Below are 24,882 nucleotides of genomic sequence, written 5' to 3'. Positions count from 1 at the left end.
GCCTTAGATGATTTATTAAGACAGTCTAACCTTAGTCAGCCAGGGCAATTTTAACAGGTGAGACTAGATTTAGCCCACTTTAATTTTGGCATTTTACTGCTGTGGTGGAGGGTCTTTATGGTAGAAGTGTGTCATATAGTTTTGAATGTATTAAAAAGAAAATATCAGTGGTGGCCTTTTGTTCTAAGACTAGGTGTTCATTTTATTGAAATTATAATTCATTTTACACTCTTTGACTGTTTGAAAAACCACAATACATTGTGGTTTTGAAATATGCACATTTATTTGTTATTCATTCATTTATTGACAAATTGGTTAAAAGGCAAATATTTGATCAAGAAAAATATTTGATTGGTTGACAACACTAATAATCTCACTTCCTTAGACGTATCTTGGCCTTACCTAAAGGAACTCCTGCCGCACATATGCGTGCAGAGTTAGGGCTTCCATCGATCAGGGCTCGAGTCAACTTAGCTTTGTTAAAATTTTGGGCAAAACATAGGAAAACACTACCAATTCAATATTCAAGCAATGTTTTGAACTAACCTTGAATACTGAACCTTTCCGACTTGCCAGTTATGATAAAATACAATCACGGTATTCCATCCCAGATGATTTATTAAGAGCACAAGTTGATGGGTCTAATCTGAGAGACTGGATCTTTAATACTGATGCCATACTGGATAGACAAACAATAATAAAATCTAACTTTTCTCCTTTGTTTAAACTATTCAAAACAGTCCATCTCAGATCAGACTACTTAGTAACCATCTCTGTACAAAAACTTCGAACGGCGTTTGCTCATTTACGCTTTCAAGTTATGCCATCAGCCCTACTCTCAGGCCGTTTTTCTGGTGTACCTTTTGCCCTTCGCCTATGTATTTGTGGAGAACCTGCTGTTGAAGACCTTTATCATTATGTTTTGGATTGCCCACTATACTTGGAGCCAAGAACCAAATATATTGAGAGATGTTTGAGTGGCCAGAACTTCCCTATGAATTTGGACAAAATAGTCTTTTTATTATCAGATACCAACCCCCTGGAGCCTCTTGTGGCACAGAGTGGTAAGGCAGCCGTCTGAAAGCTTTGCCCATAAGGCTGGGAGTTCAATCCCAGCAGCCGGCTCAAGGTTGACTCAGCCTTCCATCCTTCCGAGGTCGGTAAAATGAGTACCCAGCTTGCTGGGGGGTAAACGGTCATGACTGGGGAAGGCACTGGCAAACCACCCCGTATTGAGTCTGCCATGAAAATGCTAGAGGGCGTCACCCCAAGGGTCAGACATGACTCGGTGCTTGCACAGGGGATACCTTTACCTTTACCTTTACCAACCCCCTAATTAGTTATAATGTTTCCCTATTTGCATTAGCCGCAAGGAAAATTCGAGCCAAACTTATGCCACCAGAGAGCTAGAAACCTGAATTCTTATTGTCTTTTATTATCTATGGACTACCACATGTATTGTTCTAATTCTTTTACTGTTTTTATATCAACTGATATATTGATTGCATTACATTGTAATGGCCTATGGCTGGAAACAATAAAGTCTTATGATAATGATGATGACAACACTAATAATAAATGGCTTAAAATAGTCTGCCTCTCCAGGTCTATTAACTATGTTTATATCAGTCTGTATTGTAAACTATAATTTTACTTTATCAGTCTCTGGTAATGCTGCATTGAAGATTGGGCTGATCAGCATTGAAAAGAGAGTAAAACTGACAACAATAGACCCATGGGAGAGGGGAATAAAGAACTCTTATGCATTTTAAAGCTATCATTAAGTTGGAAATCAAAAGTTGGGAATGTGTAGTGTCACTAAATGATGTTGCACATAGTTATTAGCATGTCAAGCTAGCTTTAAATCAGTGTTTCAACCCCCCCTCCCCCGCTTGGTATAGTGGTTAAGAGTGGCTGGTTCTAATCTGGCAAGGCAGATCTGATTCCTCACTCTTTCCTTCACAAGCAGCCAGCTGTGTGATCCTGGGCTAGTCACAGTCCTGTTAGAGCTCTTCTCTCAGCCCCATCTACCTCACAGGGTGTCTATTGTGGGAAGAGGAAAGGAATGCGATTGTAAGCCACTTTAAGACTCCTTTGGGTAGTGAAAAGTGGGGTATAGAAAGCAACTCTTCTTCTTCTCTTCATTCTGTTATGGAAAATTGTGTACCTTATGGAATTGCAATTAATAGATTGTCAGAACATCACCTGCAGTTTAATACTACACATTTTCATTCAATTCCAAATGCTTAGAGATGTACAAGAGTTACACTGTCACAAGTAGGTATGTTTTAAACCTGTGTTTATTACAGCTTTATCAGGCTCAAAAAGATGATCCTCCCCTGGCTCGAAATATGCCTCCAGTAGCTGGGAAGATACTGTGGGTGAGGCAGCTCTTCAGGCGCATAAATGAGCCAATTGATTATTTTTATGTAAGTTTATTATCATCCTCTACTTGAAGGAGACAAATCTGGTAAAGCGTAAGATTCTGTCCCTTTAAAAACTGTGATCAAGCGACAGGAATAGTGATGTTTATCATGTGTTCCCAATTCTCTTAGAGATTACATTTGGAGTAAAGAGATACAGGATAGTCTGTAGGTGGTGCTGTTTGACTGTCATGAAAGCAAATATTCAGCTTTACTCCTGTCAAGTGTATATTGAGATGTAGATTTTGACAATTTAGCGGTAGTCTTTAAGGTGTGTATCAAGCTTACTTTACAATGGTTTCAGGTCTCCTGAAAATCCAAAAAAAATCTGGAAACCATGTTTCCTGAAGAAACCCATTTTTATTGAACAATCTCCAGCAGTTTTTTCTGTACTTTTAATCAAGTGATATGAATGAGCACCTTAAGCCACCCACAATTTTAAGTAAAATGTGATAAAGGGATTTTGGGGAATGTTTGGAAAATGTGGCATTGTATATTAATATGCCACCTGAAGATATTTCCCATTCCAGATACTTGATTGCATGAATTTTTGAGAGAGAGCCAAACTTGTTGACATGGAAAGCCATGCTTTGTGTTTGTAATTATAGCACATTGCCCTTTTTTGTTGGTTAATCATTAAAGTTATCATACGATAGCTTCTTTTGTGCCTTTGACCAAGATCCAAAGAAATATAATGTGAGTACAGGGTCGAACCACATATGCCACTGCAATTTTGTTAGGTTCCATGCAATATTTCAACACTTATACAACTCTTTCCTTAAAAAATTCCTTGTCTGTTTAGCTTTGAGATCTTCTAGAAGATAAACAATAAACAAACCTGGGCCTGCATTTGTGTTTTCCCACTATATCATAGGACTTTTGAATCCATGCCCAGAAAAGCTGAAGTCTGTAATTAAAAAAACACACACACACAAATGTGTATAATCTTGATAAAAATAAGCCACATTATGTAATCTCCTAGACTGATGAGAGGAAGAGAGAAACAAGAGGCAGTATTCTACTTATATATTTTAATTTATGTATATCACTGATTCCAAATATTTTAACAGAAAAATTCAGATATCTTGTCAAGTCCAGAAGGTAAAACAGTTGTTCGATTGTACAATAAAATTTCCTATGTGCTGGTGGAATTTGAGGTACTCTATCACACAGCTTGGATGAAGGAAATTTCACAGCTACAATATGGTGAGCTTATTGTTCCACCACAAGTATTATATTACATAATTGTATCTTTGTTGGACAATTTTACAGATTTGTACAACATTCTTTTGTAATAAAACTTTATTTAAAAGGGGAAAAAATTATGTTTTGCACTTGAATTCTATAATATTTTTTTGTATTGAATTGTAGCATTGCAAGTAACACTTTTGGTACGGCATCCTGAAACTGGAAAGCTACTAGTTAATTTTGACCCCAAAATATTAGAGATTGTCCGAGAAACAAAATGTATGATAAAGATGGCACTTGATGTACCAGAGCAGGCAAAGAGGATAGTTAAAATTGAAAGTGAGGTTAAGACAAACAAATTACGATTGGAGGTATGTAGAATTAATACTGTTGATTTTTTAAAAATAATGAATCATCATATTAACATATTATTTTGTATAATTTAAACTTCATTCCACTAGTCTTGCTAATACCGATTCCGCACGGGTAGAAAAGGCTGGGCTGGCACCCATATGGTAGTGGGGCTAATCCCTGCAGACACATGATGTTGGCACCATACCAGTTCCGTCCTGGGCCTGGCCTACTTTAGGCGGTCTGTTGCCTCACAACAAGGGAATGCAGATGTTTCCACATTCTCAGGTTTGCCACAGGGGCCAAAGGGACCTGTCCAGTCGAGGCCTACGTGGATGGGGACCCCCTCCTATAGTGTCTCAGAAGGGACAGAAAATGCCCCATTTGATTCTGTGGCACTTTGCAGCATTGCAGCGCCAAATGGCATTTTTAAAATTTGCACAAAAGTGGAATTGTGTTGTGATGCAATCCCACATTTATACAAACGCCTCCCCCATGCAGCAGAACTTTTCCACCCTGGCTGTGTTGTGCGGATGCAGAAATCTGGGGTGGACAGTATACACCGCTGAAATAGGCCCCCTGTTGGGACACAGGAAGTGGTGGAGCACACTGCTCCACCACAATGCACCGGTGGCCTGGAGCTGCATCACTAGTGTGGAATCGATATAGGAGATTGTTCGTTGACTATTAACTGTCACCCTAAACAGACAAAATATAGTTCATTTACGTGAATAAAGATATTCAGATGTTTAGCTATATGTATCTGCTTTCACAAGCTCCAATGGCTTTTTTGATAATATATAGCTGATTGTGGCAACTTTTGATGAAATATATGTGAAGTACCTTAGGTTAACCAAGTATCTTAATCTGTGTTTCTTCCTTGGTTCAGCTTCTGTGTGAAATACATGAGGCAACTGAACTATTTTATTGTGACAAGTGTGCCATGACAATCATAATCTCTATTATTTGCAGAAGACTGTAGATTTTTAAATATGTTCTTCATATCTGTTACTAGCAAACATAGCTTGCATTCTGATAAGAATTCTTATCTTTAATATAGAACAGTTACAAAAGAGATTATAAGAAAAAGAACAAAGCACTGATATTTTATATCTTTTACATTACATTACAGGATGACATCAGTCATTATTGTTACAACATTATTTTACTTCACCTTTAACCAAATTAAATGTTGTCCACCTTCTAATAATTAGTCCCTTTTCATATGTTATACATACTCAAAGATCTACATTCTATAATCTCCAACTCCACAAAGTGTCCATCCATTTTTTCCCTTCCCTGTAAAAAGTCAATAAAAGGTTTCCACTGGGTCAGAAATGTACATTTTGATTTTTCTCTAACCAAAACAATAAGGTTAGCTCTTTCAGCCAATTCTATTTGACAATCTAGTCTTCTGTTGTAGGTAAATGTGATATTTTCTTGTTCTGAGCATATATAATTTTCACTGCTTTTGCCATATATCTAAAAAGAATACTTATTTATTATGATTATTTTCCCATTCATTATTAATCCCTTTTTTAAAATGTAGGATTTTTTTCTATATTGATAATGTCTAGTTTTAACTTTGTTAAATGGCAAAATATTTTTTTTCTCTTCCGAGGAGCATTGTCCATTTATATTCTATCTCAACATTTTGTAATCCATATTTAGCTCTTAGTGGATTCGGAGTCTCTTTTTCCCACTCTATTTTTTTCCCCTTGGTCTTTCCCCTTGGTCTTGCTGGTTCTGGCCCCAGTGCAGCACTGCATTACATGTGCAAAGAGGTGATAGAATTCACATCTCATCATATGTGATATAAATGAAGAAAATAATTTTATATTAAAAATTTCATGGAGTGATTTACTTGTAGCACAATGCTCCATTTTTCTTTTAAAAATTTCTTTTTTTTTACAATATTGAACATTAATTTTAATTCATAGGGTATTCTTGCATGTTATGAAAATTTGTGCCAGGAAGTGCCGACTGTGTTTGTAAATTTGATGGCACCAAAAATGAAGAAGGTGAGTCATAGTCATTTAATTCAGCAGAATGCACTTACTGTATATATAAGTACATATGTAGGCACAGACCAAAGTAGAGGGATGTGTATATATTCAGTATGGTATAGCTCAGAGTGGCATGGCCACTCCCCCCAAACACACCAGCACAACTCACCAATGATAGTGGCTGGATAGTAGGTTAACAAGGAGCAAGCAGAGCACTAGAAGGATGGTTTTAAATGTTTCATTGGATATGATTTTATTGCATTGATTTATGTCTATTTTAACATGTTGTCCATCACCCCGAGCCTTGCATAGAAGGGCTGTTTTTAAATCCCTAATAAATGCTTTAGGGTGCTTAGGGCTGATCCTGCATTGAGCAGGGGGTTGGACTAGATGGCCTGTATGGCCCCTTCCAACTCTATGACACAAGGATCACAAGGATGCTAAGATAATGTTAAACTTAATGAAAAAGGATATGTTAGTTATTTAATATTCATGATTGCCGATGTACTGCAGTCCCACTATTTTTCTTTATCCTGTCTGTTTTCTTTAGGTGGAATCTGTGTTAAGACAAGGACTTACTATTTTAACATGGTCATCTTTGACTTTAGACAGCTTCTTTCAAGAAGTTGATGAAGTCATGAAAATGTTTAATCAGCTTTTGAAAAAGGTAAACAGATTTTCCAGTGTCAAAGACATTGGCTTAATTGGCCTTTTATTTCATTTCGTTTTGAGAAATCTTCTATAACTAACCTTCTATAACCCCAGATGCTTACAGGAGAGGTGAATCCATAAAATAGTCAAGTGACTTGTATTTGAAAAATGTTGTTTTGATTGATAACCCTACTCTTAGCTTTGATATGGAAATTACAGCTGGTACAGAATGCAGCTTCTAGGGTCCTGGAGGACCCATGTCCAGCCTCTGCATTAGCTATCAGTCTGTTTCTGCATCTAGTTCAAGGTTTTGGTTTTGACCTTTAAAGCTATACGTGGCTGGGGTCCTACCTACCTGTGGGACCGCTTACCATCTTATGTCCCCTGCAGGTCACTTCACTCTGTGAGTATGAATCTGCTGATGGTCACGGGGCCCTGGGAAGCATGCCTAGCCTCAACCAGGGCCAAGGCCTTTTCGGTCCTGGCCCCTACCTGGTGGAATGAGCTCCATGAAGAGCTGTGGGCCCTGTTGGAACTTTCAAGGTTCCGCAGGGCCTGCAAAATGGAGCTCTTCCACCAGGCATTTGGTTGAGGCTGGGTGTGAAGAGTACCGGGGAATTTCAAACTTCCTCCCGCAGGTTCTTGGGTATTAGATCATATAGAACCACCCTGTTGTAGTCCATATCCACTCAAGCCCACCAAGTTGATTGTGTTGGAGACTAATTGTACCACTGTCTTGTTTCACTGTAATTCATAGTTAGGTGTATTTTATTGGGGTAAGATTTCAAGATTTTATTGTTATAAGATTTTATGTTACCATGTTTTATATATGTGTTGTAAACCGCCATGAGCCAGTTCGCTGGGAGCGGCAGTCTAGAAATCAAATTATAAATAAATATAAATAAGTTGTTTTTCAAAAAAATGTTGTATGAGGCAGGCAATTTAAAAACACTTAAGGGATAAATATACAGGATTAGATAAGGAGTCCTTGAGCAGAACCTGATTTGGTTTATGTCATGTCTGTTTCTGGTGATACCAGAGGGCATGCCTTGATGGGAAACTTGCACCATTGGTGATTAAACCTCTTCACCAAGTTGTTTCTGCATCGACTGCTATGCATTCAGATATAGCTGGGGAGTGAATCCAGACTGCCACCATGTACTGCTGCAGTTGTGGAAAGAACTGCTGCACTGCTGCAGTTGTGGAAAGAACAAACTTACATCTCAGATGCAGCCCCTCTTATCATTGACAAAGTACAGTTAGTTCAGTTCTCTCCTCCCTTCCAAGATCAAAATCTTACCAGACAGCTTAACAGAAATAAGTAGTATGCTATTAATTATTGTTTTGTTTATTGTAGATTAATGATTTGTGTGAAATGCAGATTGATTTAACAATGAAAGATATATCAAATACGCTTTTGCTTGTACTACCAGTCAGTGCTACAAAAGTAGAGGATTTATTGGCACGCAATGAGGTGACCATTTTTCTCTAGTTTCTTTTAACATAAATGTTATTTACTACATTGTTCCTAATAGATATGTTTTCAGTTTTTCAGTTTTTACTAATCTGCATGTAGTAAAATGTTTATAAAAGAAAAAAATGTATATTGCTTAAAGAATTCTGAATGCATTTTAAGAGTCTATCACTAGATGGCATACATCTCTTGAATCCTCATGTTATTGTTTTATCATTGCAGTATTTTCCTGGCTTAGGCCTGTGAGCTCCAGGATTCCAAAAGAAACCCTAGATTCTCAAACTTTCTCTGAGTTTCTTGATTTAGATTTGAAAGACTATGCACCTGGAAGAATCTGATCATTATTTCTTGACTGGAAATGTTAACTTATGTCATTCTGGGTTACCTGATGTGAGTGAGGTTCCCAGGAGTGGCAGCAAAGAAAATTTTTAAATAAATTTCACAACATACCTTTCACTTTCAGTTGAGCTAATCACTATATTTTAAGCATGGCCCTGTAATTTGGGAACTGCAGGACTGAGAAAGGAAATATTACACGGACTTGGATGAAATTATGGTAGATCCTGCTTCAGATCTATTTCATGAATTGGTGTTTTTCATATCACTTCATATCATATGAAGCGTGTGTTCCTTCTTGTTCTAGTAATCCAGATTAACAAAAGTGTTAGTTCAGTATTGAAGCCCCTTATGGAGCAGGCCATTAGGAAAGTCTCCATACATTTCATGAGAAAATTGCTGGGGAGGGGGGGGGGGCTGCAGGAGCCTTTCCTCCCCCTATGACATTATTCCAAGCCCATTTAGGCTTTTTGTAAAGAAGTAGTTCCTGCAGCCTGCCTGTCCTTGTCCTTCCTCCAATTGGCCAGGCACAGTCTCCATCACCTTGGACACTTCATCTCACACGAGACCTGGGTGGCCCAGATGCCTTGCCCCAAGCTCTGCTGGGCCAGACACCACCCCCTTCTGCCAGAGTTCTGACCTAGCCCAGGGAGGAAGGCCACCGGCATGCTGAAAGAAAGCACAGTTACTGTGCTTTCATATTCAGTACCACTGATGTAGATGTTAAAAAATACTAAATGCATTCTGAACAAATTTTAATTGTAATATCTTACCTTAATATCAACTTTGCTCAAATGCTTCCATTTCTCCCTTACTACATGTGTATACTAAACATCCTAACTGTGTATCACTGACAGACATATACCAAAGAGTGGGCTGAAATATTAAACAACAGAAGCAGACATGTAGAAGATGCTGTACAGGAGCTGATATCTATATTTGAGCACATTTATGAAGTCAAGCGTGTTAAAAAGGCACCTGTCAAACGATTGGCACCACAAGGTATATGTGTGTGAGCAAAAGGATTTTCTTACCATATTTATTGAAATGTTATAGCTTGAGGTTGTTTCAGACTAGTCTCAATATACTGCTTATCCAAAACCATTGCAGCATTAGCTAACATTGTTTTGCATGACATTTCAGAACTTTATCTCCTTCAGTTATTGTTTTGCTTTCCATTCTTCCTTCAAATCATCCCCATGGAGTTAAAAAAGATGCTCTGAGTCCTACTGAGATACAGTGATTCAATAAGTGCATCACTCTGGGTCTTGGTGATGAATCCCAAGGGACTAGTATTGTGGAGTAAAGTGAAGCAGACTCTTCCAGCTGCCTTCCTTTTCCTGGAGATGCATTTATATTCTAGCTCAAGGGAGTGGCTAATTGGACAGATTGGTTTGGCGAGCATCTCCGTCACACCTTGGGGCTTTAATATCTAGCATAAAATTGGTGCTATAATATTGCAACATTTAGGGATCTGGTTCTCTGGCCTTCTTCTTGTACCACCTTCTCCTTGTTCTTCCCTCTCTGTACTTTCACAATAATCCATCTCTTTTGTAGAGTGATGCCAGAATATTAATGATTCCAGCTTTAATTGCTACTAATCTGACCTAATTGACAGGGGCATGATTATTTTTTGCTGCACAGTATAACTAGCAGCTGCTTAGATTTCTTTTTTTGTCTGAACTGCTTGCACACACACCCTGCCTACCACATCACACATTGCTTTTGAGATTCTCACTGTCTTAAGCAGTTTGCCATCTGGTACGTGGGGAAGACTGATACTTGATTAAGAAAAAAAAAACAAGTCTAAGAGACATTCTTACTTTGGGCTTGAAGAACCAAGACTAGGGGTTCTGGTCACCTTGTTGGAGAAACAACAGACTTATTCCAATCAAGTAGTAGAAGAAGAAGAGTTGGTTCTTATATGCCGCTTTTCCCTACCCGAAGGAGGCTCAAAGTGTCATGGTATAAGGTTCTGAAAATGAGTAGAACCCAAATGTAGTATGGGAGGACAAATGGCATCTTGTCTGGGGCTCCATAGTGGCTTTCGAGAGTCTTTTGCAGAATGAATTGTTTAGTTCCTTGAAAGATTTGTGAAATAAAAATGTGAAATGATAATCTAATTAGAAGTGTCAAAGCATAGTAAGTATACTTTTGATTCTGTGACAATAATGTCTTTCACTGATCCAACTAAACAATAGCAAGAATCAGACAAACATATGTGTCTGGTAATTAACTCAATGTTGTATTTACATTCATTAGTTAACACATTGAGCTGGACAGCTTTTCATCTGCAGAAATTGCAAATCATTAAATATTATTTAAGAAAAGGAAAACAGTTAATATTGAAATTTGGCATATGTTCATAATGGCTACCCTGTAATGCAAATTTAGGCAAGCAAACTCATATGTCTAAAAAGTTTAACAACACTGCTTCTATACTGGATTGTGGCCATATAGTCCCCCACCCCGCCCACTATTTTGGAAATATTTTGTCCAATCTATTAATGGTGTTGTTCTCAGTAAACCAGTTAATTATGCCGCTTTTTGCTACCAGAAGGAGTCTCAAAGTGGCTTACAATTGCTTTCTCTTTCCTCTCTCCACAACAGACACTGAGGTAGGTGAAGTTGGGAGAGCCCTGATATTACTGCTCGGTTAGAACAACTTTATCAGTGCTGTGGTAAGCCCAAGGTCACTCAGCTGGCTGCATGTGGAGGAGGAGCAGGGAACAAAATTTGGCTTGCCAGATTAGAAGTTGGTACTCCTAACCACTCCACCAAGGTGGCTCAAGGGTTCAGTTCAGTCCCTTTGGTTAGATTCAGAGGAGATTAGGTATTGTTAGCATTCAGAAATGTAAGATGACTAATACAAAAACTACATATGGTATTAAACAACTAATATAATTCCAGTGCAGATGTTCTGATTATACACACTTCTTGTAGTGTTCCCATCTGGTTTTTGCCTATTTGTGCTTGATGCAACATTGCATAGGAAATTACATAGAGTTGCTATATTTTGAAAAGCAAATAAAAAAAAAAAGACATATTTCCTGGCTACTTCAAGCAAGTGATCACTATGACAAATCTAATTTTAAATGCCACCACTATTTGAACTGTGATAATTGCTACTAACTAGGATATTTTCATCAGTATTTTAAGAACCCAAGAGGATGGACACCAAAAAAGAGGACATCTGGTACTCCTAGTTTATCTGCATGCTAGCTTAATTCACATGATTAATTCACTTTATTTAGAAGGTATACAAATTACACAGACGGGGCCTATGTGTGAATTGGCCTCTACCAGAGCAGGACACTACTTTAAATCAAATGTGTGAATGGCAAGCAGAGGCAGCCCAGTGTAGTCCCTGTGCCCCATATTTGTAGATTCAGCTTTTGCCTTATTATCAGTTGAATGAAATCAGTTGAATTTTTATTTTACCATAGAAGGGAAGCATGTGGCATTTGGAGGTACAGGAATGGAAGACAGTTCTTCTGCAATTTCCATTGTTTCTAGTGAGGATGCTGAAGACAGTGAGAAGGAAGATGAGTTTAAAAAGGTACATCATTGTGAAACAGTAAAAATACATATATTTTATCACAGATTACTGAAAATGATTAAAATATACCTTTTAAGAATACAGTAAGACTGTCTTATCTAGCTGGCCAGTACTCCAATAACTTGGATGACTCCCAGTTGAATTCCAGATTAAGTTTAAGGTTTTGGTAATCACCTTTAAGGCCATACGTGGTCTGGGACCAGTGTATTTGAGAGACTGCCTCCCTGCCTATACTCCCAAAATTGCTTTATGCTCTGCCACTTCCAGCTGGCTGTGGATTCCTGGATAGCTGAGTATCTCCTGTTGGACTCTAGATGACAGAGATCACTTCCCTTGCTTTGGAGGATGGAGGATGGACTCTATGGCATTATACCCTGCTGAGGTCCCTCCCCTCCCTAAACTCTTCCTCCCCCCAAATCTCCAGGTACTTCTCAAGTTACAGCTGGTAACCCTATGAAGAAGCAAGGGATTGCATGGCTGCTGAGAGAAGGTGGAGGAGGGCAGGAAGTACTTCTCCACCATGGGCATCCCCCATGGCAACAGAAGGAGCAGAAAGCACCCATAGTTATGAGCTGGCCAAGAATCACTTCCTGCCAAGAATCATTTCCTGCTGCTCTGCTGTTTGTTACTCCACATAAGCTGGCAGTAATAATAATAATAATAATAATAATAATAATAATAATAATAATAATAATAATAATAATAATAATAATAATAATAATAATAAATTGAGGGGGGATTAAAAAATGATCCACCCTGGGCACCAAAAAGGTTAGGTATGCCACTGAGTAGCACTAATCTGGAAGGTGAATTCCAACACTAATCTGGAAGGGCTGCAGTCTTAACTCCTTGTCTGAAAGTAGAGAGTCCTCCCTATGGTCTGCTCAGTTGTTAATGGAGAACCATATCTTTAGTTTAAAGAATTAAAGGGAATTCAGAGGCATTATTGCATCAGAAATTTGAACTGTGATCTTCACTTTATTAGTTTAATATACTGAATAGCTCAGGACTAGGCCATGTTTGGTTCACGTGAACTGAAAAAAGACCATTGTGTTGTTGTTATGTGCGAAGTCGTGTCCGACCCATCGCGACCCCATGGACAATGATCCTCCAGGCCTTCCTGTCCTCTACCATTCCCCGGAGTCCATTTAAGTTTGCACCTACTGATTCAGTGACTCCATCTAGCCACCTCATTCTCTGTCGTCCCCTTCTTCTTTTGCCCTCGATCGCTCCCAGCATTAGGCTCTTCTCCAGGGAGTCCTTCCTTCTCATGAGGTGGCCAAAGTATTTGAGTTTCATCTTCAGGATCTGGCCTTCTAAAGAGCAGTCAGGGTTGATCTCTTCTAGGACTGACCGGAAAAAAGACCATACTGGTACTTTTTTGGTATTTTTAAGGCAGATGGAGATTCTCTAATTTGCTTCAGCTACCGGTATAGCTGACATAAATAAAACCTATCTTTTTTTTTTTGCTTTTATTCAGGCATACTCAGCAGTTATACTGCTGAAATACATATATACACTTTTGTAGGGACTCAGAGAATCATCCCATGGCCAAGAATGTTGGAAGATAAAGGAATGGTGGGCTCTCCTTAAACAAGAGCTATTGCATGCTCAAGCCATGACTATTCCAGCAAGATGAAAACATAATAGGGGATCCAAGAAGCCTATTAGAATAAGTAGAGAGCATCAGGAGGAGCATCAAACTGGGCCCTCCAGCATAGCCCAAGCCAATCCTGCAGATAGATGAGCTGTTTTGTCCGGCTCTGCATGGGTTCCCCAGCTGACTCCAAGGCCTTCCTGCAGAGAAAGTTTTCTTCACAGGATCTCAATCCCTTTAAATGCCTGGGAGCTGAAAATTTTGGCTCTTCTGGATACTATACCAGTATTGAGTTCAGGCATATCACAGTATAACAATATTTGTTTGCTCCAATATACCTGAACCTGAACAATACTGTTTTATTTTTTCACATGCCTACTCATCAAGAAGAACAGTTGGTTTTTATGCCCCTCTTTTCACTGCCTGAAGGAGTCTCAAAGTGGGCAGCTATGGATTTTTTTTTCATTGATTGCAGGAATGCAAAGAGGTCATTGCTTATTTTAGTCATCAGCTTTTGGATAGTTTGCAGAAAGCCACTCGATTGTCTTTGGATGCTCTTAAAAGAAGAATATTTGTTGCAAGGTACATTTGTTTATTTCTTTTATATCCTACTCCTCATAAAACACAAGGTGGCAGGACCTCCCAAGAGGGGCCATCTCCACACACAATCAGACCCAGACAAGCTGAGCTTTGACAGAATTTCTGTATCTAGTAGATGTATTTGCCATTGCCTAACCTGCTATTTCCCTTCACTGGTACTGTAAAGTGCCATCAAGTCACATCTGACTTATGGTGACCCCCTAGGGCAGGGGTAGCCAAACTATGGCTCCATTTCCCTTGATTCATGATCACTGTGGGAAAGAGATTTAGTATGCCTTTCAAGCCGTGCTTTTTCTGGCCTGGCTGAACCCAAAGCAAGACTCCCATGGAACAGAGGTTTTGGGTATTACTAGTATTATTCTTGGACTCTGTATGCACAAAGGAATTAGAATGTCAGATCAAGTCACCTTTCCTTTTAGTCTAATGCATTTTGCAGTGGCATATTTGTATTGTATTGTAATTCCTATTTACATTGCAGCTCTAGCACCTTCGGGCGGCCATCTTATTTGCCTCAGGCAGCTATTAGACAGGAGGATATTGTTTCATTTCTAAAAGCTGAAGTGCATTTAGCTATTCCAAATGTGGTAAGTAATTTATGCAACTAAGAAGGTAAAAGCCATAATCTTAGAATTTATTTAGAATAGAAAACTAAATGCAAGCATATAAAATGAAAATATCCATAAGAACATAAGAAGAGACCATCTGGATCAGACCAATGTTCTACCTAGTCCAGCATCCTGGAAGGTCAACAACAGGGCATAGTGACTGAGGCCTTCCCCTGATGTTGCCTCCTAGCTCTGGGATTCAGAGGCTTAGTGCTAAGGTGTTGAACTCATTTGCTACAAAGACCAGATCTGATATAAATGTCACGTTGCCAAACCAGGCCATGTGCATCATAAATTGTAATGCCAGGAATCAGATATATAAACTTTATAAAGGACAAGGTTTTAAGTTTTTTACTCAAAACACAAACACAAGCTATGGATTCTTAGCAGTGAAAGCAGTTGATTTACTGAGTAACCCACAAAAGCATAAAAATGTATTTAATTATATGCAACTAGGTTTTTTCCAGGGTAATACCATAAAAGGAGGAGCTTCCTACATTTCCAGACAAATTAGTCACTTTTAGGAGATGAGTCATCAGCATTGCAAGTAAATAAAGTAGTTTCTCAGCATACATCCTTATTCACCCAGTCTCAGCAGCAAATTCCAGTCTCAGCAGCAAATTCCATATTTTGTTCACTCTGTGTAAAGTAGTATTTCCTTTTGTCTATCCTGAACTTATGGCCCATCAGTTTCTTCAAATGCCCTTGAGATGCCCTGTACTTTTCCCAGTTCTGCTATGTCCTTTTTGAGATACGGTATGCAAATACATGCAAGCACTGGGTCATGTCTGACCCTTGGGGTGACGCCCTCTAGCATTTTCATGGCAGACTCAATACGGGGTGGTTTGCCAGTGCCTTCCCCAGTCATTACTGTTTACCCCCAGCAAACTGGGTACTCATTTTACCGACCTCAGAAGGATGGAAGGCTGAGTCAACCTTGAGCCGGCTGCTGGGATTGAACTCCCAGCCTCATGGGCAGAGCTTCAAACAGCATGCCTGCTGCCTTACCACTCTGCGCCACACTTTGGGTGTGATCTGTCAACCAATTCTCTTTCCATCTAACAGTAATAGAATCCATACCACATTTTGCCAACTTGCCAATAAGAATATCATGTGGAACCTTATCAAAAGCCTTAATGAAATCAAGGTAAACAATGTGCACAATATTCCCATGATCTAGCAAGGTAGTAACTTTCTCAAAAAAGAGAAGTTTAGTTTGACATGATTTGTTCTTGAGAAAGCCATGTTGCTTCTTAGTCATTACAGCCATCTGCTCTAGCTGCTCAAGGACCAAAGCTTGATGATTTGTTATGAAATTTTGTCAGCTACAGACATTAAGCTGACAGGTTGGTAGTTACTCGGATCTTCCTTTTCCCCCTTCTTGAAGACATATTTCTTATGGGATGAAATTATAGTGTGAAAGACTCTTGTCATACTTGACAGACAACATGAAAAGTCCAGGACTTCATAAGGGGATCCCAAGCATCACTTCCCCCATTCCAGCAAAGTCTTTGAAATGCAATGCTGATGTGGGGAGAAGCAGCAGCAGCCCAGATTTTCCCTGCAATTTCCCTATGGTTTTGTTTTAGGTTTCTAATAGTTACCAACCAGCTTACAGGCAAAAACTGTCTAATATGAGCAGTGTAATGGAATGGTATAGGAAATTGTTTCTTTTCTTTTACAGATTGGAAAACCAATCTGTAAATGAGGAATCCAGTCTTCTGTGCTGGATATTATTCGATTATCAGAATAGGCCATTCATGTGTGATTTTTTTGAAGAATATAGCTGGTAGCAAAATGTTTGCATAAGTTCCAGTTTGTGTTTAAGAAAATTTTATTGCATTGCCTGAAACATACCTTTACATTTTGTATAGATAATGGTGCCAAGTTTAGATGATATCCAGCAGTCCATCAATCGCATGATACAATTGACCCTGGATGTTAGCCGGGGTGTGGCACACTGGGGACAGCAACGCCAGCCAAAATCTAATATAACGCTGGAGGCCAATTTACAAGGATCGCCTAGCCAAGCAGGGGTAAAAACAGCTAAAAAAGAAGAAAGTACGATGACTGCTTGCTTTACCTTTTTTATGAAATGTAGTTATGAAGTAGTTATGAAGAGCTGTATGGGAGGGCAGTATATAAATTTAATGTAGTTATAAATGTAGTTATGAAGAGCTGTATGGGAGGGCAGTATATAAATTTAATAAATAAATAAATAAATAAATATATTTCAGCCCTATCCTTTGAAACTATACTTAGCCTGGAAGAGTGCTTTCTTGGGCATAACCTCTATTGAATAGACTTGAGCAGGACTCTGTTTAGGATAGCACTCTAATTTTCAAGTATTAGAGATTTTAATTTTAAAAATTGTATGCTGTGTAAATCAAATTTAATGTTACTCTTTTAATGTGTTTTTGTCCATTTAGACTAGCAAAAGCACTGCAATGTTAATGTATCTGTACCTCATACTGATGAGGGATTTTTGATAAGGTGAACTGCCATTACACTTTACCAAGTAACACCTTAATGTCATTGTTTGTACTGTTTTCTATTACTCTGTGCTGTTAAATCAGCAATGTCTAAAGAGGAAATTTAGACCTACAATCATCAACAAAGTTCTTATAGTACACCTGAGATTGTAGTTTCTGGTTCTGAAACATTATAATTAAGTGGGACATAACTCTGAAAATCTGCATTGTAATCCACTCCCATTGTAATCCAATTCTTGAGACTAAGTAGGAAAACAAAGATTTGCTTGTAGTGCAGATTTTTGTAGATGCTGTGGCTCATATATTGAGGGGTGGGATGTGGGGAGACACTGCAGCATTTATGGTAAACATTCTTTATTTTTCAGAAACAGTAGAAGAGACATTTCCAGCAAGAAAGTTGAGAAATTTTTATCCAGGTGTTGCAGAACATAAAGATATTTCCAAATTGGTTGTGCTTCTGTCCTCATCAGTAAACTCTGTACGGAAAGCAGCTAGTGAAGCCCTCCTTGACTTCCAGAAATATAAAGCTCTGTGGACGGAAGACAGAGATGCTAAAGTTCAGGTTAGTTGATCTATGAGTTTTTGTAGCCATTTTTGCAAGATGGCTATTATCCTAAGTGGTTCTTGGTTCAAAGGTTACCACATGGAATCTTTGAGGAACAAACTCAGTGCTGGAATGTGGGTGTACTAGCCTAATGAGCTTTTTTAAAAATTGTAAATAGCAGTTATGGAGGGTTCCAATAGCACACAAGGGGAGGAGAATTAAAATTCTTCCCCTGCACTGTTTTATTGACCTGAAACAGCCCTTTGGCATTTTGCCCCATTGTATTTTGCCCCATTGGCATAGACATACCACTACTATGTGTCCTCTGGGTAAAATAAAAGTTTATTATGCATTATTTGACTTTTTTGGCAGAAAAAATTCTGTTGTGGCTCTGTCTTAGATCCTGGAAAGCCTAACAATCAGAGTAGACAGTATTGACCCTAATAGACCAATGCTCTGACTTAGTATAAGACAACTTCATGTGCTTATTTGCACCAAAATTACAAAGATAGCACTCAAATTCCTACACCTACATTAAGGGAAAAGCACATACAGGCACAACTGTACATGTAGGATGGAAATTGATATGTAGAGCTATTCCCAATTTGAATATGGCATTCAACAATTATGACAGGTTCCTGGGATAGCCTAGTTGTGGGTAGATGGCAACAGTCAGGAGAAGGTGCTTGGGGAACAACAATGGGAGGGCTTCTGGATTTCTGGCTCTGCTTATAAACCTCCTAGGTTTACACCTAGGTTTTGACCACTGTGTTACAGAGAGTGTCAGACTGGATGGGCCACTGGCCTGATGCGATATGGCTTCTCTTTTGTTTTTAAGATTATAGGGGAGATGTCATGCTAATGGAGCAGGGAAAGTGTTATTTTTAGGCCTCCTGTATCTGTTATATGCATGGGGCAAAATTCATGCGTAATGTTTTAAGTAATAATATTAAATTGAGGAGCATTTTAACACAGCAAAAGAATATCTATTAAGGGTTTGTTTTATCTGTGCACAGCAATTTCTGGCCAGTAATCCCTCTCTGACAGAAATCAGATCAGAAATTCTTCATTATGCGACCTTTGAACAAGAGATAGAAGATTTAAAACCTTCAGTTTCTGTTGGCCCCATTGAACTGAATACAGGTATGAGATAATTTTTTCTTGCAGATTTTCAGAGTCATAACCTTTTAATCTTTGGACTCTGTGTCCACCTTATGCACCATTCTTTTTCCTCCAATGTATTTATTCTGCAGCTCCAATTTTAAAAATACACTTCTCTAAATCAGAATGGAATGTCACTTGTAACATGCAGGAGGTAGCATCCAAAGTTTTTTTTTTAAATTACACAATTGACCTATCACAGCTGCACAGTAGTGTCCAGCAAGCACCTTCCATGTAAATCATTGTGGATCAGGTTCATTGAACACAAGGGAACAGAAATAAATGCAGGCAAAGGGGGGAAATCAGATATTTGACCAGAATTTTTTTTAAACTGACAAGCATCTACAAAGTCTTATTTTCCATGTTGCTAAGCATTAGGGGATTCTCTTCTGTGTCACTGGCCAATTAAAAAAAATGGAAGTCACATGATCTCATAATATGGGGGAATATGTTGAATGTACAGAATGCACTGTCATTGCAAGCTCTCGTTATTGGCATTGTTTATGCATGTGCACGCATGCACCTGTGCAAAGTAAGCTGCAACTCTATCAAACTTTGCATGGGGCTGAAATTTGTATAGAGAAGTCCTCTGGTAGAAGCTCCAGAGATTTTTTTAAAATTCTTGTGCCACTAAATGTGAAAAAATGTATTTTCACTGATGCCCTAGCACAGTTATATAGTAATGCTAATTTTCTGTCTTTCCTTGCAATTTTTTTTGTGTTTTTTTTCTTTGTGATTCTCTTATTTGATCCTGCACAGGGGTTATGATCTTGGCAGTTTTCTTAGAGCCTGTTCCATGCATATTGCACTCTGTCCACCAAATGAATCAATCTCAAGCAATTCTGAAGTTCAGCAGTTTGTAGAAGGTCCATGTGGTTTCACTGCCATTTTAATGTTAGGCTTCCAAAACGCCCCCTCCCCAAACTTTGTATACTAACAGGAAAAAATGTTTCCAAAGCTTTAGGCTTCCCATCACAGCATCTCTTTTTATTTACATCTCAAGTCAATTTCATTCTGAACTGATGATCTCTGCTTTTATCTTGTTTGCATGTAGCACTGAAATTCTTTTCTATTATTGTCCTGCTGTTTGCCTCCTCCCCAATCCTGCTTGCAGACCAATAACAGCAGGGAACTAAACCCCACACAGCTCTTTTCAATTTTCCATCTGTCAATTACTTTTTAAATAATTTACTGATCCAAGACTAGCAATAGTATCCTATCACAAGACTCATGCCACTTGTCAGAAAATATAAAAATTTCAAAATGAAGGGGAATGGAATTTATATACCAACTAGTAATCAAGCCCGCTGTAATCTAAATACAGCGGGTGCTAGACCAGGGAGCCCCAGGCAGTTGTGCGGAGTGCGGCTGCTGGGGGCTCCCTTTGTCAGCGGCCTGACGCGGCAAGAGGCGCGAAGTGCCTCTCGCCGTGTCAGGCCGTCGGGCAAGGAGCCCCCGGCAGCCGTGCGGGGTTCCCTTTGTCAGCGGCCTGATGCGGCGAGAGGCGCGAAGTGCCTCTCGCCACATCAGGCCGCCATCAAGGGAGCAACTGCGAGCCGTGCTCTGCGCAGCTCGCAGTTGCTTCCTTGTCAGCAGGGCGGGAATCGGCCGGGCCAATCGGCAGGCGCAAAGCACCTGCCAATTGGCCCGCCCGATGGTCTGTCCAGAGGAAGGGGCCAATCAAGCCCCTTCCTCATCACGGACAAAGCCCTCCCACAAAGCCCTTACCGAATTATTTAGTCCGCGGCGCCTGTGGCGCCGCGGGCGTGTTAAGGATGAAGGGGGAGTACAGCAGAAGCAAGTAAGATTCGACTATGGCCTATTAATACCCCAAGGCATCTTATGTTCTTTACGTTTTCTGTGATTGGGGATGGGGATGAGCTTTTACTCCGCTGCCAACTTTCTGGTATTTATTGTTTGGATTTTTGCTTTTTAGCGGGATTTTACTGTGGGGTTTTATCTGTTAGCCATCACAAGCTGGTTCCAGGAGTGGCAGGTATAAATTAAATGACCTTGATGTGAGTGTGGGAGTGACCCTTGGGGGGGGATGACAAAAAGGTGGGGAGGTAATCTGTATACTTTTGAATTACCTTCTGACTTGGAAGCAAAACAAAGGAAAAATCTGTACAAATGCAGTCTCAGAAAACCAGAGAAACAGCAGCCAGGAAGTGAACTGAACAGTGAAGGGAAGAAAATCAATATGGAATGACTAAAAAAATCCAATATACATGGTGAAAACAAAGCAAAACACCCATGCATAGTCTTTATTATTTGTTTATTAGACCTAACACTGTAAAATGCACTAATTCAGATTTATATTTAAAGTATGTGATTTGCTTTGCTGCTGAGAGTCCATAATTCATATTTACAAATATATTCAGTAATCAGTAATCGGTGGATACAAATGTTTAAATAGACATGATCAAAGGAAAAATCTAATTGTCTGTAGCCTTTTCCCATTTTTACAATATATGTTTTTGAAGCAAGGTTTGGAATAGCTGAAGCTACCAAAGGTTACTTTTCATGTTATCTTTATTTTACCTTTTCCTGTTGTCTGTACATTTTCAGCTTTTCCTCTGTCTGTACCTTAATTTGGTATTGAGGGGAGATGTGAGGAGAACAAAAGTATAGCCTAATCTGGAAATGCCAGACTATCACTAAATTTTAAAAAATGGTATTAGTGGAAATTTATTTTAAAATACATTTTACATGACAATGGCCATTTTGCAACAATTGTTGTTGTTGAAGTCATGTCCCACCGATCGTGACACCATGGACAATGATCTTCCAGGTCTTTCTGTCATCTACCATTCCCTTGAGTCCATTTAAGCTCGCACCAACTGCTTCAGTGACTCCATCCAGCCAAATTCTCTGTCTGCAACAATAACAATATTTTATTAATTGCTTGCCTTTCTGAGGGAGGGGCATAGACCACCAGGAATAGTGCAAAAGAAATGGATTTATGTTGGCTATGTCTACTAAACTTCCTAACAAAATTATGATATTATGAATTCTTGTCTGAATAGGAACAGGAATGTTTAAATTAATTATTCAAAGGGAGAGCAATTGAGCAGATATTTATACTGAAAGAATCGTCCTATAAACCCAACATCCTCAGGGGAAGTCAGCAGATTTCCATGAAGCCACTCCAGTTTATACTATTTAAAAGTTATCCCTAGTATAGGTTTATTTGAGAGTGGTGGTGGAAGGAAATAGGATGACAATGTTTCAAATTAGGCCACATGTGCCTGTGAAACATCCATCCTGCTCTGTATGACAAAGCAGAGTCATTTTAACTCACATGAAAAGCAGTTATATATTTTTAGGTGCTCCTGAAAAGGGCTTTGGAGATAATAAAGTCCTTAAGATTAGTGGAAGTCTGTTAGTGGCAGAATACATTTAAACATTCAGGAATCTTGTTGTTGTTATGTGCGAAGTCGTGTTCGACCCATCGCGACCCCATGGACAATGATCCTCCAGGCCTTCCTGTCCTCTACCATTCCCCGGAGTCCATTTAAGTTTGCACCTACTGCTTCAGTGACTCCATCCATCCACCTCATTCTCTGTCGTCCCCTTCTTCTTTTGCCCTCGATCACTCCCAGCATTAGGCTCTTCTCCAGGGAGTCCTTCCTTCTCATGAGGTGGCCAAAGTATTTGAGTTTCATCTTCAGGATCTGGCCTTCTAAAGAGCAGTCAGGGCTCTATCAAATCAGGAATCTATCAAATCCAAATATTTTATTCACTATAACCATGATTCATAAAGTTGATTAGACATGCACAAGAGTTTGATCACATCTAACATTGCTTTTTAAAATTCATTTTTATTTCCACACATACAAACATGCACAAAATATCAACTTGCACTGGAAAAGTTCTTTAAGTCCTGCACCAGATTTTGCCTTACCATGTCCAGATTAAGGCTCTGGCTAGGGATGAGCATGAACTAAGAAAGTGCAGTTCAGTTTGTGGTTTGTGCAGTTTGTGGTTTCAAAAATGAAACCAGGAAGTTTGTTTACAAACAAAAGTGGTTGATTTATGGCCCTGCAAACTCCATAGAAAGGGACTACAGCAGTTTCTTTAAATGGGGTTTGCAGAAAGCCTTAAAAAAAGCTGGGCTCAGCTGTATGGGGCTGTCTGGTACAGACCTTTAAAGTTTAAAGGTCCTGCAGTAGCTAGCCCAGAAAGAGTTTTGTGGTAGGGAGCTGCACCCCACTGTTTGGGGCTGTCTTGTGCAATCCCTTTAAAACAGCTGTGTGATGGAAAGCACCACCCAGCTGCTCAGCTGTTTTTGCAGTTTTCATGGGGAACAGAAGACAGGAGTTTAAAGGGACACAGAGTCCCAGTAAGCCGCTGCAACTCCTTGCCACTCAGCTGTTTTTGCAGCTTTTGCAGGGAAAAGAAAGCAGGGATTTAAAGGGACTTTGTGTCCTTTAAAATCTCTGTTTTCTGTTCCCCCTACAAATCACTACAAACTGCTTTAAAGGTTCATAGAAATTCATCATGGTAGTCCTGTCACAAAGTTTTCTTTGCAAACTACAAACAGCATAGAAATCTAAGTATAAAAATAAATAAATAAAAACATAAGAGTTAGAGAATCATAGAATAATAGAGTTGGAAGGGGCCTTATGGGTCATGTAGTCCAACCCCCTGCACTATGCAGGACAGCAACATTTGTGATGAATTTTGCTTTATGGTTCAGTTTGTACCAACCCATCTCCTAGCATCATAGATATAGGTTGTTTAGCCCCAAATTTGGAAAGTAAGGCCATTCCTGTGAGGGCTGTAGTATGAGATAAACACTACAAAAAATGTCTGGCAACATAAAACTATTTTTACAGTTTCTTTAGATCTAATGTCTAAATATGGTCATTTTTTGACTTAGACTGTTATGTCTTAAAGGACTTTGTGTAATTTCTTTGATGGTCAATTATATAAATAACCTTGAGATCATAATTTTTAACAGGACCAATGAAACTAGCTCTGTCAATTGAAGCCAAAGCATGGAAAATGTTACTCTGTCGCTATTTAAATGAAGAATACAAGAAGAAAATGCAAGACATGATAATCTTTATAACAGAATATTTGAAAAAGCTGTCTCGACCGATTCGAGATTTGGATGATGTCAGATTTGCAATGGAAGCTCTAGCTAACATACGTGACAAGGAAATAGAAATGGATATGACCTTGGGGCCCATTGAAGTAAGGTTCTTCCCCCTCCCATGGATCCTAGTTATGGATGTTGAACTTTTCTGAAAAGGTGATTATGTGGCATTCCCGTTTTGTTTCATCTAGGAAGCCTATACAATTTTAAATAGATTTGAAGTTGAAGTGACAAAAGAAGAATCAGAAGGAGTTGATACATTGCGGTATTCTTTTAACAAGTTACAAAGCAAAGCAGTAAGTATATGAAAGTAGGCTTTTATACTCTTATTTCTGACAATATAAATAATGAATATCAGCTGACACTGAGGTGTATAAATCAATCCTCCCCCCCAAAAAAAGTTTTTCCAGGCCTCCAACTAAGATTTGTATTACAAATCCTGCTCTCTGAACCTCCGCCTTCAGAGGTACAGTTATGTGTCAACCAGAGACAGGGCTTTTTAGTAGTGGCACCACTCTTCTGGGTTACCCTGTTCCTTGAGGTTTACCTGGTATCTATGTTGCTTTCTCTTAGGTACTAGACCAAAATGTTTATGTTTACCCATGCTTTTAGCGAAAGGGTTTATTTTTAATAAAGGGTTTATTTTTATTTTGTAACCCACCACGAGCTGTCAGGGAGTGGCAGGCAATTAAACAAACAAACAAACAAACAATACTTATTTAAGTTTGGAAACATATTTTAAGCTGTCAGGGAGCTGTTTTTATGGTCTTTTAAAATGCTGGGCTGTGTTTTTA

The 24,882-nt window shown here is 39.0% G+C and overlaps 1 protein-coding gene across 1 annotated transcript in view; it reads left to right on the top strand.

Annotated features, from left to right (window-relative positions):
• Window positions 1-24,882, top strand: part of DNAH8 (dynein axonemal heavy chain 8) — a 201,985-nt gene that overhangs the window by 40,575 nt on the left and 136,528 nt on the right. The window contains exons 16-30 of the mRNA XM_077342050.1: window positions 2,310-2,429; window positions 3,494-3,629; window positions 3,795-3,982; window positions 5,903-5,983; window positions 6,519-6,635; window positions 7,977-8,093; window positions 9,287-9,431; window positions 11,876-11,988; window positions 14,061-14,167; window positions 14,664-14,769; window positions 16,665-16,851; window positions 17,648-17,844; window positions 18,843-18,969; window positions 23,951-24,186; window positions 24,280-24,384. Of these exons, the coding sequence (XP_077198165.1) occupies window positions 2,310-2,429; window positions 3,494-3,629; window positions 3,795-3,982; window positions 5,903-5,983; window positions 6,519-6,635; window positions 7,977-8,093; window positions 9,287-9,431; window positions 11,876-11,988; window positions 14,061-14,167; window positions 14,664-14,769; window positions 16,665-16,851; window positions 17,648-17,844; window positions 18,843-18,969; window positions 23,951-24,186; window positions 24,280-24,384 (2,082 nt within the window). The remainder of the gene's footprint in view (window positions 1-2,309; window positions 2,430-3,493; window positions 3,630-3,794; window positions 3,983-5,902; window positions 5,984-6,518; window positions 6,636-7,976; window positions 8,094-9,286; window positions 9,432-11,875; window positions 11,989-14,060; window positions 14,168-14,663; window positions 14,770-16,664; window positions 16,852-17,647; window positions 17,845-18,842; window positions 18,970-23,950; window positions 24,187-24,279; window positions 24,385-24,882) is intronic.

Source organism: Paroedura picta, chromosome 1 (genome assembly GCF_049243985.1).
Source record: "Paroedura picta isolate Pp20150507F chromosome 1, Ppicta_v3.0, whole genome shotgun sequence".
In the NCBI taxonomy this organism is placed as follows: domain Eukaryota; kingdom Metazoa; phylum Chordata; class Lepidosauria; order Squamata; family Gekkonidae; genus Paroedura; species Paroedura picta.
This window is presented reverse-complemented; position numbering and strand designations above follow the sequence as displayed.